Source organism: Lagopus muta, chromosome 2 (assembly GCF_023343835.1).
Source record: "Lagopus muta isolate bLagMut1 chromosome 2, bLagMut1 primary, whole genome shotgun sequence".
NCBI lineage: Eukaryota > Metazoa > Chordata > Aves > Galliformes > Phasianidae > Lagopus > Lagopus muta.
In genome coordinates, this window is record NC_064434.1 from 83,811,390 (window position 1) to 83,826,014 (window position 14,625).

The 14,625-nt window shown below is 43.6% G+C and overlaps 1 protein-coding gene across 3 annotated transcripts in view; it reads right to left on the bottom strand.

Annotated features, from left to right (window-relative positions):
* Positions 1 to 14,625, bottom strand: part of EPAS1 (endothelial PAS domain protein 1) — a 106,769-nt gene that overhangs the window by 72,500 nt on the left and 19,644 nt on the right. Inside the window, exon 1 of one of the 3 annotated variants that reach the window (XM_048935849.1) lies at positions 5,285 to 5,564. The exons of the other annotated variants lie outside the window; for them this stretch is intronic. Within the exon in view, the coding sequence (XP_048791806.1) occupies positions 5,285 to 5,310 (26 nt within the window). The 5' untranslated portion in view covers positions 5,311 to 5,564. Of the gene's footprint in view, positions 1 to 5,284; positions 5,565 to 14,625 lie in introns of those variants that run through there. 3 annotated transcript variants of the gene reach the window in all.

Sequence of the window (14,625 nt, forward strand, 5' to 3'; positions counted from 1 at the left end):
CATGAAGGTCAAAGGATCAAAACCCACCCCACCATAAGAGCTGAGCAAGTCAGAGACAGCTTCATGGGACTGAACGTGTTCCAGTCTGTGGGTCCAGAAGGAACTGGATGCTGTGGCTGTCAAGCCACTCTCCATCATATCTGAAAAGTCACAGCTGAGAGGCAAAATCGACAGTGACTGAAATAAGAGAGGAGGAGGTGATCTGAGGGAGCCAGCACGGCTCCACCAAGGGCAGATCATGCCTGACCAGTCTGGTGGCCTTCTATAATGGAGTAACAGCATTGGTGGACAAAGGAAGGGCAACTGATATAATCTACCTGGACTATGACATGGTCCAGCACCACATCCCCATCTCTAACTTAGAAATATATGGATTTGAAGTTAATCCACTCTATGATTCTATGTTTATTGTTTATATTAAAGCCTCTTCTTTGCAAACCAGTTTTGCTTTTTTTTCCCCCTAGATAACAAGAATTCCGTGTTCTGTTGCCAACACTGGCTGTCAAGACTCCTTTCATGATAGCGAACAGTTCTTAGAATGCAGAATCATCAACAAAAATATTCACAAAACTCTTGCAGATGTGACAGTCAACTTCAACATAACGTGATTTTACACTCGCCTGCAAGTAGATCAAGTTTTGTATAGCAGTTAAGTAATTTAAACTTTCTATCCCCACAACACCAAACAACATTATGTATAACATACCTTACATATGACCCAGAAATAAAAATACTGAAGAGTTCTATGAGTTTTACATCATTGTAAGATATTCCATAGGAAGGCAGAGAGTTCAATTTTTATTACTCTTGATGAAACTCTTAAACCAACAGGATAACCTTCAAATTTCTATTAGCAAATTACACCAATATGAAATATATTTCCCATGGTCCAAATAGGGAAAACAACCAACCACAACAGGAGGTGAAGCATAGACTGCTAACGTATTCTCAAGGTACATGGTACACACGGAAAACCATCCCAATGCATCAGTGCAAAGTACAAATCCTGAGGAGTCCAGACATCTTTGGGAGGGCTGCATATACCAGGAAGCATTCACAATGCACACCATGCTCACAGTGAATGCCATTCAGTCCTCATTAAGCTCAAACATTTCAACTCTGTGGGTGGAAGCTCCAGGAGCTGGGCAGCTGAAGCTGAGCTTTTCAAGAAGACCAGGAAGCCAAGTCAGACTTCAGCACAACCTGTTACATGCCATTGCAGACAGAAGCAGATGTACACACCTATAGCCTAGCTTTCCTCATTCAGCCCTTGGGCTGCCCTATGGTAGAAAAAACATCTGTAGAAATACCACAGAAATCAGAAGGACAAAAATCAGATGTCACACTCAAGACTTCTCAAAGCAGTGGCAATGTCATTGCCAATAAGGCTTTATTACTTTTCAATATAAATCTCTTCTCAAGAATTTATAATTGCCATAGCAAGCCTACAACAATAGCCTCCAGCTCAGGTATGTCTTTTACTCACCACTTAATCTCCTTCCAAAGGGAACTTAAAATTGATTTGTTTTGAATTCGAACAAGAAAGGGAAATTGCTGGATCCCTCCAGCTGGTAACTGGGTTATAGACAGAGAATACACCAGCTGCAAACAGTTCCAGCTTCCAAAGGTATTGCACAATGCAGAACACTATAGAACACTACAATGTACAGAAGTGATATGGAGCAGAAAGCAGAGTCTGTTGGTCCCACTGCAACACAACAGTTGTCCATAGTTGTCCATAAGTCCAGTCACTCCACAGTTGAATTGGCCACAGTCATTCAAGATGAACTGTGCAAGTTGAAGTGCCTGCCTTTTTGGTGCTGAGGCATAAATCTAGACGTCACATTGTTAACATCCAACAAACAGATTGCTCATCGGGAAGTTAGGAGATTACATCTCCTTTTGATAACTTCAGTAAGAGAGGTTGTAGGGCAGACGTTAGCACAGAAGCAATCAAGAGTAAATTAAATGCAAGGGCTGTGCATGGGCAAATGCTTAGTAATCACAAAATGTGACGTTGGGTTTCTTTCTTTATACAGTTGAGTCACCTCTGCAATAGTCTGCTAAGAAATGTGCTCAAAGCTCCATCTTGAAGTAAATACAGTGAGGTTTACAAGAATATAAGGAAGAATCCATACTGGCAAGTAAATGATCTAATCCATCGTCATCACAACATAACAGATAAACAAGATGCAATATATCTGACAATCCCGACCTACCTTAAAACTGAAAGCATACTGGGTGCTATAAAATGAGACAGTACATTTCCTGAAAGCTGCAGTTTAACACCTTGGCCCATCCAAACTTTCGCATTTCCTGGCATCCAAATTCATTCACTAAAAGCAAGCAGCTACCTGAGCTGTGGAGCACGGGGTGTCAGGACCATTTCCTCATCCTTGGGAGGAACAGCCAAGAGTGATTTCAGCTTGGAAGAATCACTCTCTTGAAGTAAATATGAGTAGAAACTGAGGCACAAGTTGTCTGTCAAAGGGCCTCAAGAGCTAATAAAGCTAAACGTGAAAGAGGAATTGAAAGCAACCACTTATTTAGCTGATGATGGGAGAATTCTCATTTGTCACTCACTAGACACGAAGAAGTTAAACAGATTTACACAATATTACATCTTTTGGGTTACAGTACAGACTCATTTTGAGCTTCAGGTCCAAAACACAAATTTATTATTATGTGAGAACCCTTGTTACAGAATCTCCATAAGATGCAAAATTGGTTTATTTCTCATACTACTAGAAAAATAGAGACAACATAGTTGCAAAGTCCAAACCAAATTATCTATTCTATTCAGTAGTACCAGATCAGTCCTGAGACTGGTCTCAAACTCTTCTCAAACATACACTACTATCTGTCCAGAACAGTCCATTTGACAAACCATCCAATCCTAACAAAATGATAATGTCCCTCAAATTAAATTTACGGGAACACATGTTGAGTGAATAATTTAAAATTATACCAAGATATTCTTAAAAACTGTCTCGATTAAATTGAGACTTATTTACTAATTGTCATTGTGCTGCAAAATAATTCATAAATACAGGATTTTTTTTTTCCCCTTTTCCCTCCCCACCTTTGATTGTTTAATCAAATTGATTCTATCTCTTCATCAATTTCCTATATTTGGTATTTAAAACAGCTTAGATAATGAATTCTTTGTGAAGTTAAAAATAATAATTGTGTTAATCTCAACTAGTTTTAAAGGTAAGCAACGACCACAGTATTGTTAAATGCACGACAGCACTCGTTCCAGGGAAAGCAACTGCTCTTTCTCATTGACAGACAAAGCTCCAAATGAGAACCTGAGGATGCTCTTCAACTTAAATGGCCCATTAAAAGAATCAAAGATTATCTTCCACAGAGCATCTGTTTAACAGTAAGAGAACTGCTCTTCTAAACATATGTGCCAGAGTTGCCTGCAAATCCGGTAAACCAGATTACCACCACCACCTTTTTTTCCCTGAAATCGATTTATAAGCGCCATTAGCCAGTCAGGTTAGAGTTCCCAGCTGTATATCTGGATAGAAATTGAGCGAAAAGCACAACAACTGTTGAACTCAAGGCAATAAATCTATTCCACCATTGCAAAAAATTAACAAAAATATGTTTCTTGCTTCAATATGCTAGAGAGTGTGGCTTTTCCTACAGGCTGAGGTATATATTTGGACCGACAGAGAGATACAGGCACGGTATCTTAAATCACTCATGTGATACGCTCACAGTTCTTTCACAAGCTCCAATTTACACAACAATCCCACGAGCCAGATAACAACAGTTAGCCTACTTCGGAGAGAGACAGAAAGCTGTCATTGGAATGTCACCATATTTACGGAAAATCGGGGACAGAGCAGAGATTAGCAATCAAACGCTCTGTTTCCAGCTCCGTGAAGTTTCTACGTTGTACCTTACGAGCATTTCAGCGTGCTGCTGCAACCTCAGGTAGCACTCACCCCCTGACTATGTTTGAATGCTAAACCCTAAAAGATTAAGAGTTCCTCATGAAAAGAGGCAATCCAATGAAGGCAGGGAGCGTGCGTAGTGAGAATACACTGCTGCTTCGTTCTTTTAACTCCTATAAACTTCTATAGCATGCTTTTTAAAAGCACACCTTACAGTACTGCAATTGTTTGCTCTCTCTGATAAGTGAGGACACACAATGCACCCACGTTTTAGGCTCTGCACAGAAGTCTGAAGCCAAGAACAAATAACAACGAAGATAATTTGCTAACTGTAAACCATTCGAGTTCGAGAAATGGAGACGGGCTGCATGGGAAACACATGGGATGTACGACGGTCGCTCCCCTATTCCACGATCACAAAGTGACTCAATAAAAAAGCAGCCTTTCTACAAACCCAAACCAGAGTTTAGTGCATCATCAGCTGGAAGGCACACATGACAAATAACGAGATAAAATTCTTACTCGGCAAATCACATCTTTTATGAACACAATCTACAGTCAGAACAGAAGCGCAACCTGAGCCAATAATAGAAGCAGCCTTGTGACTGCCTGTTGTAGAAAACAGGCTGAATAAATACCCTGTCTGAGGTTTTGTGGACCTTTATTCACTCAGTCAGTGCTCACTCTTGTAAACTGGCGATCGCGAGCGCTTTATTTTGATGTTCAGCCTCGAGAATCAGCAGGGAAAACGTTCTGAAGCGAGTACAGAAGCGTACTAAGTCGCTGTTACTTCTCCATAGAATAGTTCACTGGAGCAAAAGGGAGACGGCCGGCCTGCCCCGGCCCCCGTCCCGCACTGAGTACTGCCCGCTGGCCTCGCTGCTCGCACCGCCGACCCTCTAGAAAACGCGTGGCACACGAGGAACTCCGCGGACGCACCGGGTTCCTTCTGATTAAGCGCCCAGCACGAGGCGGCCGCGGGGTCGTGCTGAATGAAATTTATTACGCTAGTACTATTTGCATACATTCGCATGGCGTGCCAACCACCTCTAGGCAAAAAGGTACGTTTAGCTACAAAGATGCTTCGGTCCACTCGCACCTTGAGAGGCCGCAACCGACGGCAAGCCAACGCGCCTCTGCAACCGCGCTCCCAGGTGCACCTGCCCGGGAACTCCCGCAGCACGACCACGGGCACAGCGCCTTCGCTCCGGGCGGCAGCCGGGCCGGGTCCCTTCCTACTGCTCCCGTCTAGACCGCCCGCGGGTGTCCAAACACCGCCGAGCCGCGGCCCCCCCCTCCCGCCCGGTCCTCGCGGAGTTCAGCCGCGGCCCCGAGAGGGACGGAGCGGCCCGAGCACCTCGCCCGCCGCTCCTCACCTCTTCTTCTCCTTGTCAGCTGTCATCGCGGCGGCTGTCGGCTCCTGCGCCGCCTCTCGGGCCGGGACGGGCTCAGCACCTGCACGCGGGACGCGGGGCTCCGCGGGCGGCCGGCCGGGGTCGGCGTGGCCGGCTGTGCCGGGTCGCCCCCGAGGCGGGCGTACAGTCTCAGGACACTGCCGAGGATTGTACGGCCCGCCCGGGGGAGGCAGCGGCGGCGACGCGGCGGGCGGGAGCGGCTCGGCGGCAGGCTGCGCGGCTCGGCACCGCCCGCAGAAAGTTCTCACTTTAAACCTTGGGCCGCCGCCGGTCGCGGAGGCAGGGCCGGCCCCCTCCACCCCGGCCCGGCCCCGTCGTCGCCGCCGCGCCCGCCAATGGGGGCCGCCACCGCCGCGCCCGGCCTCCCCGCCCCCGGCCCCGGCACCCGCCCGACCGCGGGGCAGCCGAGCACCCGGCCCCGGAATGCCTTGCGTACCCTCCCCCCCCCCCTTTTTTTTTTTTTCTTTTTACAACTTATTTTATTTCTTTCCCATAATAAGACGGCTTTAGCCCGCTACGTCCCTGCGTGTCCCCCGGGGGGGTTGAAGTGCGGCCGCACGTGCCCCTCCTCGGCTGAGAGTGGCGGGGACGGCCCCGACCTCTGCGTGGGAAAAGCGTGCGTGTTTAGAAAGCATTAAAAATAATAATAATGGAAGAAAAGAAAACGAGCAAACAACGCGCACGGCTGGCACCTGTATGAACGGAGCTGCTGACTCGGGCAGTGCGCATTACAGCTGTCTCGGCATGCAAGAGCAGCGGCCGGGTCGGAAGGCTGCCCTGGGACCGGGCTGCCTGTCCCCGGCTTGTTTGGCACTGCTGTTTTCTACATCGCGCTGCCTTCCTGTTATTTAAGCTTTAAAACTCCGCTGCTGAGACACAACGAGCTGCAGGCTGTAGCGAGCAGTGCTACAGATCAGCTCATCACAGCACCTGCTACACCATGCTGTGGGGGTCAGTGCAAAAACCTGAAAGGGTTCACTTACTTATTTACACCAAAGCAAATAATCTTGCTGATTAAGGAGTGAAGACTTTTCTTATATTATCTTTCATCACCATACAGAGCGCAGTCTTATCCTCATGTTTTCTAATGAGTGCCTTACATTTTTCCATCTCAATCCCAAATATACACCTTTGCATGAAGCTATGCCAGGTTTCTCATACTTCTCAAAAATGGCAGACTGCAGGCAAAGTGAGCTCAACTAGATGGTCATACAAATGGGAGCAACTTCCTATGCCATATCTTAGGCTGTTTTGTTTACAATGGGTCAGAGGTTTGTTCTCTTTTTTACCATATGGATATTTAAAGAAATGTATTTGGGTTTGAATTTGCATATTCTGCTCTTGGCTCTGAATAGGGCTACACATGCTTACACAGCAACAGCCTAATTACGTGGTAACAGGTTTGGTTTTTGTTTTTGTTTTCTTGTTATACAACACAGCCTAAACAAAAGAAACCCACAAGTATTTAAAACCTAAATAAACTTAGTTAAACAGAATTTGTGTACGCAGGACTAAATGTAGCCTTCTGGGAATAAAAGAATGCAACAGGATCAAAGAGCCAGGTCACTCATTTCCTAGATTAAATAGACCTCTTGGTCCTGCATTGATCTCTGCTGATGTCAATGCTCCTCACTGCATCGTAGAGCACTTCACTTGGATAAACAACTTGCCTTCAAAAATCAGACAAGACAAGCATTTCAATTGGCTAACTCCAAACCACTCCGTAAATTTCAAGTATTTCAGGTGTATCCCATTGACCCAGCTCTTGTTGGCTCCGTCTGCGTGGATATTGCACAGCTGAGCAGCAGCCTTAGCCTCTGGCTCTCTTACTAACAAGGCCTGGAAGTTCCCCCTTGCAGCATCACATCCAAGTGGCACTCCAAATCCCAGCCTGCCCTCCTCTGTGGAGACACTAGTGGCTACAAGGCAGAGCAGAGCCCAGCACAACTAGAACCTGTCTGTTGCATTACTAAAACAAAGCAAGCAGGCCTGAGAGATTCTCACATCTCCATCACAACTTCAGTTCCTAAAAGCTGTCTATACTGTTATTTCTGGCAATCGAGCTCTCCATCTTGACCACAGGAAAAACAAATGTCCTGCCCTCTGGAGCCTGCGCTGTGAATTTCCTCCTTTTCCCATGACTACTCGGAGAGGGAGATTTTTAATAGCATTGTCACTCTTTTTAATGCATTCTGAGAAATCAGGCACCTACAGAGAGGAAGAAATCTTCCTTGCTGGAGAACAGTAGAATCATTTTGTTCTAACCGCACCTCAATACTGTTTTAATCTCCTTTACTGTCAGCCAATATTTATTAACAATGTCTTCCACCATAAGGTAGACTTTCCCTGTTCTTAGACTCTTACAAGTATCAAGAAAAGCCACACTGAATGCATTTACTCTAGAGATGGAATATGTAATCTACAGGAGATGACAACTGCCAGGAAAGCCAAGAGAAACCTCAGACAGTTCTGGTTCAAGACAGTAAACACAGCTTGCCTTCTCAATTAATGCCATCCCCTTATGGGTTCTGTTTCGTATTCCTATATTATTCCTTACATTTTATATGCTGTACTTGCCACATTTTAGAGCTAACTTACAAAAGGTAGACATCATTTGGAAGGAAGCTCGTGGAAGGAGAAAAAGTATTCAGGAAATTTCATGAGCTGAGCTTAATAGGGGTTAGCTTCTGTTCAACCCACCCCGTCAAGTTCTGCAGCAGAATCAACATAGCATCAACGTAACAGCAATTCATCTAGCTATGATTCCTCGCCCTTCACAATCAGAGAAAATATAAGTAGTTTTGTTGTCCTCTCTGTTTTGGAAATTACATGAGGTGACCCACATTGTTCCCATGTGAATGCCTTAGAGATGCTATAGGAACAGTAAGTTCTTGATTTCCTAAGAGTAATCTTTAGATGACAGGCACTGAAAACAACCTGTTATCATCTGCCAGCATAGCAGTGGTTTGTTTCCAAAGGGCTCCTCAAGTCAACAGGGAATTAGCTTATGTCAACCTCTCTTAGACTAGACTCCAGGAAGAATACTAATGGAAGCCTCACAGAAAATAAAACCATGGTCAAATTTCATGATTCACTGTTAGGTCAGACTGCATTGAGACTTTAGAAAATCTGCATACAGTAGTAAGTGGGCCACTGGAGCTCAGCTCATCCCAAGGCAGGATGCTCCGTCACTCGGACAAGAAGCAAGCAGGCTCCTGTGTATTGCCCTTCATTCTGAAACACACCACTGATTTAAGACCACTTATGCTATATCACATATTCACCGGTTTTACATACACATGCAATCAATCAGCCAAATTAGCACATGTGCTGATTTGAATGTGCATAGTCATCAGCTGTGAAGGAAGAGCTCTGTGTTGTATGTGTGCTACTGGTGCCTGTATATACTGAAAGGTTATTGGTAAAACATACAGACAAGATTGTTCAGCAGTTGATGCTCCAGGGATACATGACTACTCCATCCCTTATAAGAAGGTGTTATGATAAAAATTAAAAGCAGCTTGAGAAGAGGAAGAGTTTCAGATTCATTAATAATCCCTGGTCATTTCTTTTTTTTTCTTTTTTCTTCCCCTTGGCTCCTCAATACCACCAAAAAGCAGAATAACAAGATAATTATTTATTATCACAGGCATCATCTTTTTATGAGAAAGGGAAGGGGTGAGAATCCTGTTATTGCAACACAGCTGATCCCTTGAGGAAAAGGGATGGGATTCTTCACTTCTTCATACCAGAACAAGCTATGGCCTCAAAACCTTTGTTATGTATGTTAGCAAATGAGAGAGAGAGAAGCATCTAACTTTTGAAGAGGAAAAAGCGGTAACTGTAAACCGGATAAAAGACAAAAGTACATAAGAGAAAGTGGGGACTACTCCAATGGAGACATGATAAAAATGCCTGAAGTGCAAAAAAAAAAAAAAAAAAAAAAAACCAAAAAAAAACACAAAAAAAAAAACAACAACCAAACCCCAACAAAGAAGTGTTTCTTGTGTAACCAGTCACTTGTGCTCACTTACACTGTCCTTCATAATGAGCAGCCCACAGCTGCATTTCAGCATAACTACACTTCCCGCACAATCAGTAGCTGTGCCCTTTCTGCACTGTGGCACCAACCAGTTCTCAGGCTAGGAAATGGGAGCACAACTTGCACACGTGGAGTTTGTGGGATTTCTTTGCCTTTTTTTTTTTTTTTAATAGTTCTGTATGGAGGAAAGATAAATAAATAAAACAACCAACATCTTATAACAGCTCTCATTCCTGTTATCCTACACGGAAAACAACACATAGTCTACAGGCAGTACTGGAACAGCTGGTTTGAAGTGTTTTGAGGGAATACAGAAAGACATGTCTTAGGACTTCCAAATACTGAGTGCACACCTTTGAGCAAGGCTTGCTGATAAGCTCAGGTATTTTGAGGCACTGATTACTTACACACACATTCCAGACGTTTCAGCCATCACAATCCCATAAAAAAAAGACACAATGGCCAAAACATAGGGAATGAACCTGGAAGTTTTAAAAGGCTTAAATTAGCTCATCTTTCAGCCTTTTTCAAACTTACGTACTGAGGATGCCCGTGGCCTATTCCAATCAAAGGTCAAGAAACAAAGAAAGTGATATGTTGCAATAGGCTCAGTTGAAGAAAACTGATGATGAATAAGTGCTCAGAAATAATTCTGTCATGATACTAGGAACTACCCTTTTGAAATTTTGGGAAAGCTCAACCAAGAAACCAATCCAGCTTATTAAATGAAGGTGGCTTTTGTTTTGGGTTTTCCCCTGACATTCAATAGCTTATTACTTGAAAATGCTGTGAAAGTAGTGTGTTTCACAGTAACATTTTTCATTTGCGTTTCACAGTTACAATAAAGAGTAAAGGCTAAATACATTTGCTAAGCAGAATCCTGATTCATCAATTTGAGTGCAAACAACACCAAGAACACCAAGGCAGTCAGGACAGCCACACCAAAGTTTAAACACAGTGAGCTTGATCTAGGAGCACAGCGTGTTGCTGAATGTTTATATGCATATATATCTATCTATATAATCTGAATCTATCTATCTATATATGTGTATATATAATGCAATAGTAGTCTAACTTAATGAGAAAGAAGTACAGAAGCAGACATGGCCTTCATTTGCAGGAATTCTTTCCCAGTGTTTGTGGAAGATAGGCCCCATTTAGGTGTTGCATTTACTGAGCTCTCCACAAGTCCCCCAGTAGCTGCCAGTGCCCACACCAGGCTGCAGAGGCCCACAGCATCCTCTGCAACAGTAGCACTCCAAAGGAAGCGTGGCTGCGAGACCAGAGACTTGTCTTCTTCAAAGCCAACAAAAACAACAGCAACGTTCAGAAGGGAAGGGAAAACATTCCTCTCCCTGGATCTTAAAAGCCAAACTTTGCAGCAATGTTTTTTAATGCTCATTAGCTCCTAAGCTCATGAAACAGCTGTCTGCACACAGGAGGAGGAGCAACATAACCATGAGGCTCTCCTCCCACAGAGCACTGTGCGCTGGATGAATGTCCAGAGAGACGGGAAGCCGTGACGGAAGATTTTTGCAACACTGAAACCAATACCATTGCCTAGTAGTTAACATTCAGTCACTCAACAAACATTTATTTAGGGACGGTGCAACATGCTCACTGCAGAGCTTTGGATTTTAAAACCAGCCAGGCTACGTTTCTTTTATATATCTGTGTGTTTTATTGTAGGAACATAAATACCATTGGAAATGCTGCTCCTAAATCTTTTCATCTCTGGCAGTTACTTCTACAAGTTTGAGTACTGTTTTCATTCCTCAAAGACTCTAAATAAAGATCTCAAAAACTGTTTCTTTTGAAATAGTAATTCTTAAATTACTGACGTTCAACAAAAGCACTGAACCTGTTAACCCCGTAGATACTTGTCACCTAAAGAATTTGACAAATTACAGTAAAACTGGAAGAATAAAAAAATTCTCCAGATACTGCAATACAAAAATGGTAAATCCCTGACCAAAAAGTTCCTTTACTGGGAACTGAAAATGGTCAGAAAAAAAATATATATATAAAAGATCTGTTTATCATTGCATCATTTGAAAATATTACTAGAGATCCTAGACTTCTTGACCTTTCTCTCATTGCTCTAAAAAAGATTTTTTTTTTTTTTTTTTAAATATGTGGGGTTATTGAAATCCAAGCCTGAAGTTACTCTGGGCAATTCCCAAATGTATTCTGGATAATTTAAGTCTCAACCAATTCCAGAAAGCAAAAGATATTCACAGAGGATAACCTCAACTAAGTCTCCCTCTAGTTGTCTCCAAGTCAGTGAAGAAACATTACATCCATGAAGGAGTGCTTTAGAGCAAGAGCCTGACTGGGGTCTCACTGACACATGCAACACAGCCTGCACCTACCTCTGCAACAACCAAATTGCTCCTGAGATATCTCCTCAAACTTCCTGTGATTACTGTACCCTGATTACTTAAAGTGCTAGTAGCATTCACCTTCTTCTCCTTCACCCTTAAATCTTCTATTTTGGGGAACCACTGCAGGACCCATTTGGCATACGGGGCCTAACATCTCAAGTAAGTCTACTCCTGGAAATATGAATAGAATCACTCAGGTCGGAAAAGACCTTAAAGATCATCGAGTCCAACCACGACCTAACCATGCTACCCTAACTAACAAGCCTCCACTAAATCATGTCCCTGAGCACCACATCCAAACGGTTTTTAAACACATCCAGGGATGGTGACTCAACCGCCTCCCTGGGCAGCCCATTCAAGTGCTTAACAACCCTTTCTGTAAAGAAGCGTTTCCTGATATCCAACCTAAACTTACCCTGGAGCAACTTGATGCCATTTCCCCTCATCCTGTCACCAGTAAGAAAGAGACCAACCCCACTCTCGCTGTAAGCACCTTTCAGATGTCGGAAGAAAGCAATAAAGTCTCCCCTCAGCCTCCTTTTCCCCAGACTAAATGGCCCCAGTTCCTTCAGTCTCTCCTCCTAAGGCATATTCTCTAAGTCCTTCACCAGCCTCGTTGCCTTTCTTTGGACCTGCTCCAGCATCTCAATGTCCTTTCTGTACTGAGGTGCCCAAAACTGAACACAGCACTTGAGGTGAGGCCTCACTAACACTGAATACAACGGCAGGATGACTTCCCTAGTCCTGCTCACCACACCATTCCTGATACAAGCCAGGATGCCATTGGCCTTCTTGACCACCTGGTCACACTTCTGGCTCATATTCACCTGACTATCCACCAGTATACCAAGGATTCTTTCCATCAGGTAACTTTCCAGCCACTCGTTCCGAAGCCTGTAGGGTTGATTGGGGTTGTTGTGACCAAAATGCAGGACCCAACACTTGGCCCTGTTGAAACTCATAGTTTGCCTTGGCCTGTCAATCCAATCTATCCAGGTCCCTCTGTAGCACCCTTCTCCCCTCAGGCAGATCAGCACTCCCTCCCAACTTGGTGTCATCTGCAAACTTACTGAGGGTGCACTCAATCCCCTTATCAAGATCCTTAATAAAAATGTTAAATAAAAGTGGCCCTAGTATCAAGCCCTGGGGCACACTGATTGTGACCAGCAGCCAACTGGATTTAACTCCATTGACCACAACTCTTTGGGCCTGGCCATCCAGCCAGTGTTTCACCCAGCGGAGCATATGCCGGTCCACACCAGGGCAGCAAGCTTCTCTACAAGAATGTTGTGGGGGACAGTGTCAAAGGCCTTACTGAAGTCCAGGTAGACCTCATCGACAGCCTTACCCTCATCCACTAAGCAGGTCACCTTGCCATAGAATGAAAATAGACTCTAAGTACTGACAACATGAGATATTGTCCCCAAAGCCCACTCTGAGTTCTGTATTTTCCTTCCTTTTCCATATGCTACACTCTTTGCATGAAGCACCACTAATGACCTTGACTGCACATACTGCTCTTCATTAACGTTAGATCACAATATACAACTTATGATACAGTTTAATTTGGCAGGTATCTGAGCACCACAGTTATTTGCCCTACCTGCCATCCCACTAGGATAGGGGAGAGAGTAGAAAAAAAACTAAACTAGAACTCCTGGGATGAGATAAAACTAATATAGTGAAAAGGAAAAGTATAACAGTTATGACTACGTTATATACATTCATATACACAAGTTATGCACAAGCAGTTGTCCAGCACACCACAACCAAAGTCCAGCTAGCCCCCTCAGAGAGAGAGAGTGAGTGAGATGAAATCCCATCTCCTTCAAAACTCCTTCTGCATGATGCCATATAGTATGGAATATCCCTCAGCCAGTTTAAGTCAATTGTCCTAATTCTGTTCCCTCCTAGCAACTTGGGCCCTTCAATGAGAATGGCCTTGTCTCTCTACCACACTGCTTAGCAGCAGCTAGAAACTTCAGTGCATTATCAACAATGTTTTTCTCCTGTAACCAAAATCACATATCAGATGCTCTGAAGAAAACACTTCTATCCCAGGTTGAAAGTAAACCACCCAAACACTTAAGTCTTGAATTTCAGTTGTTGTAAGAGTGATAATTAGAAGAGTCATTCCATCTTAGTTTCATTAACAATGAACTCAAAACAATTTAATCTAACATGGTATTTGGTCTGGACACGTGCATTCAAATAAAATTAATAATTCTAACTTTGCATACACAAAATCAATATCAATACTAAGCAGCAGCACGAACAAGAAGAAACACTTATATTTCTACAAAACCAAAATTAGGGATAACACAGGCATCATTTAGGTCATCACTGATTTCAAGTCACTCTTCATTTACATTGATACAGACAACTGCAATTAGATCTCAAGCATCTGAAAACCCTCAGTAAAATAGATACCATACATGATTTTTCTTCTGTCTGCACCAGTGACAGAGGAATTGGACCAAAGACTTACATCATCCTTCAGCCACCTTCAAATTAAGTTTTAAAAAAATGCTCCAAGCTCTCCATTCTCCAACAAGTTTTTTCAGTGCTCTACATCTACCTTTGCATTTGATCAAGCCATGGAAGTTGTTGAGTTATGGATTTTATATGTCCCATTCATAACACAAGTGCAGCAGCAAAAGGAAGGAGAACTGTTTTCCAACAGGGAGACTGTGAACCCAGCTAAAACCTCCAACTACATTTTTCAAATAGCGGACAGAGCATGTTAGGCCAGTATGGCCCAAAATCTTGGCCAGCCTGACAGGCTCAACAGGTTTGCTCCCTGGATTGTGTCACCAACCTTGAGACAAGTATAGCAGAACCACAGACATGCCTTGCATCAGAAGGGAACAATAAGC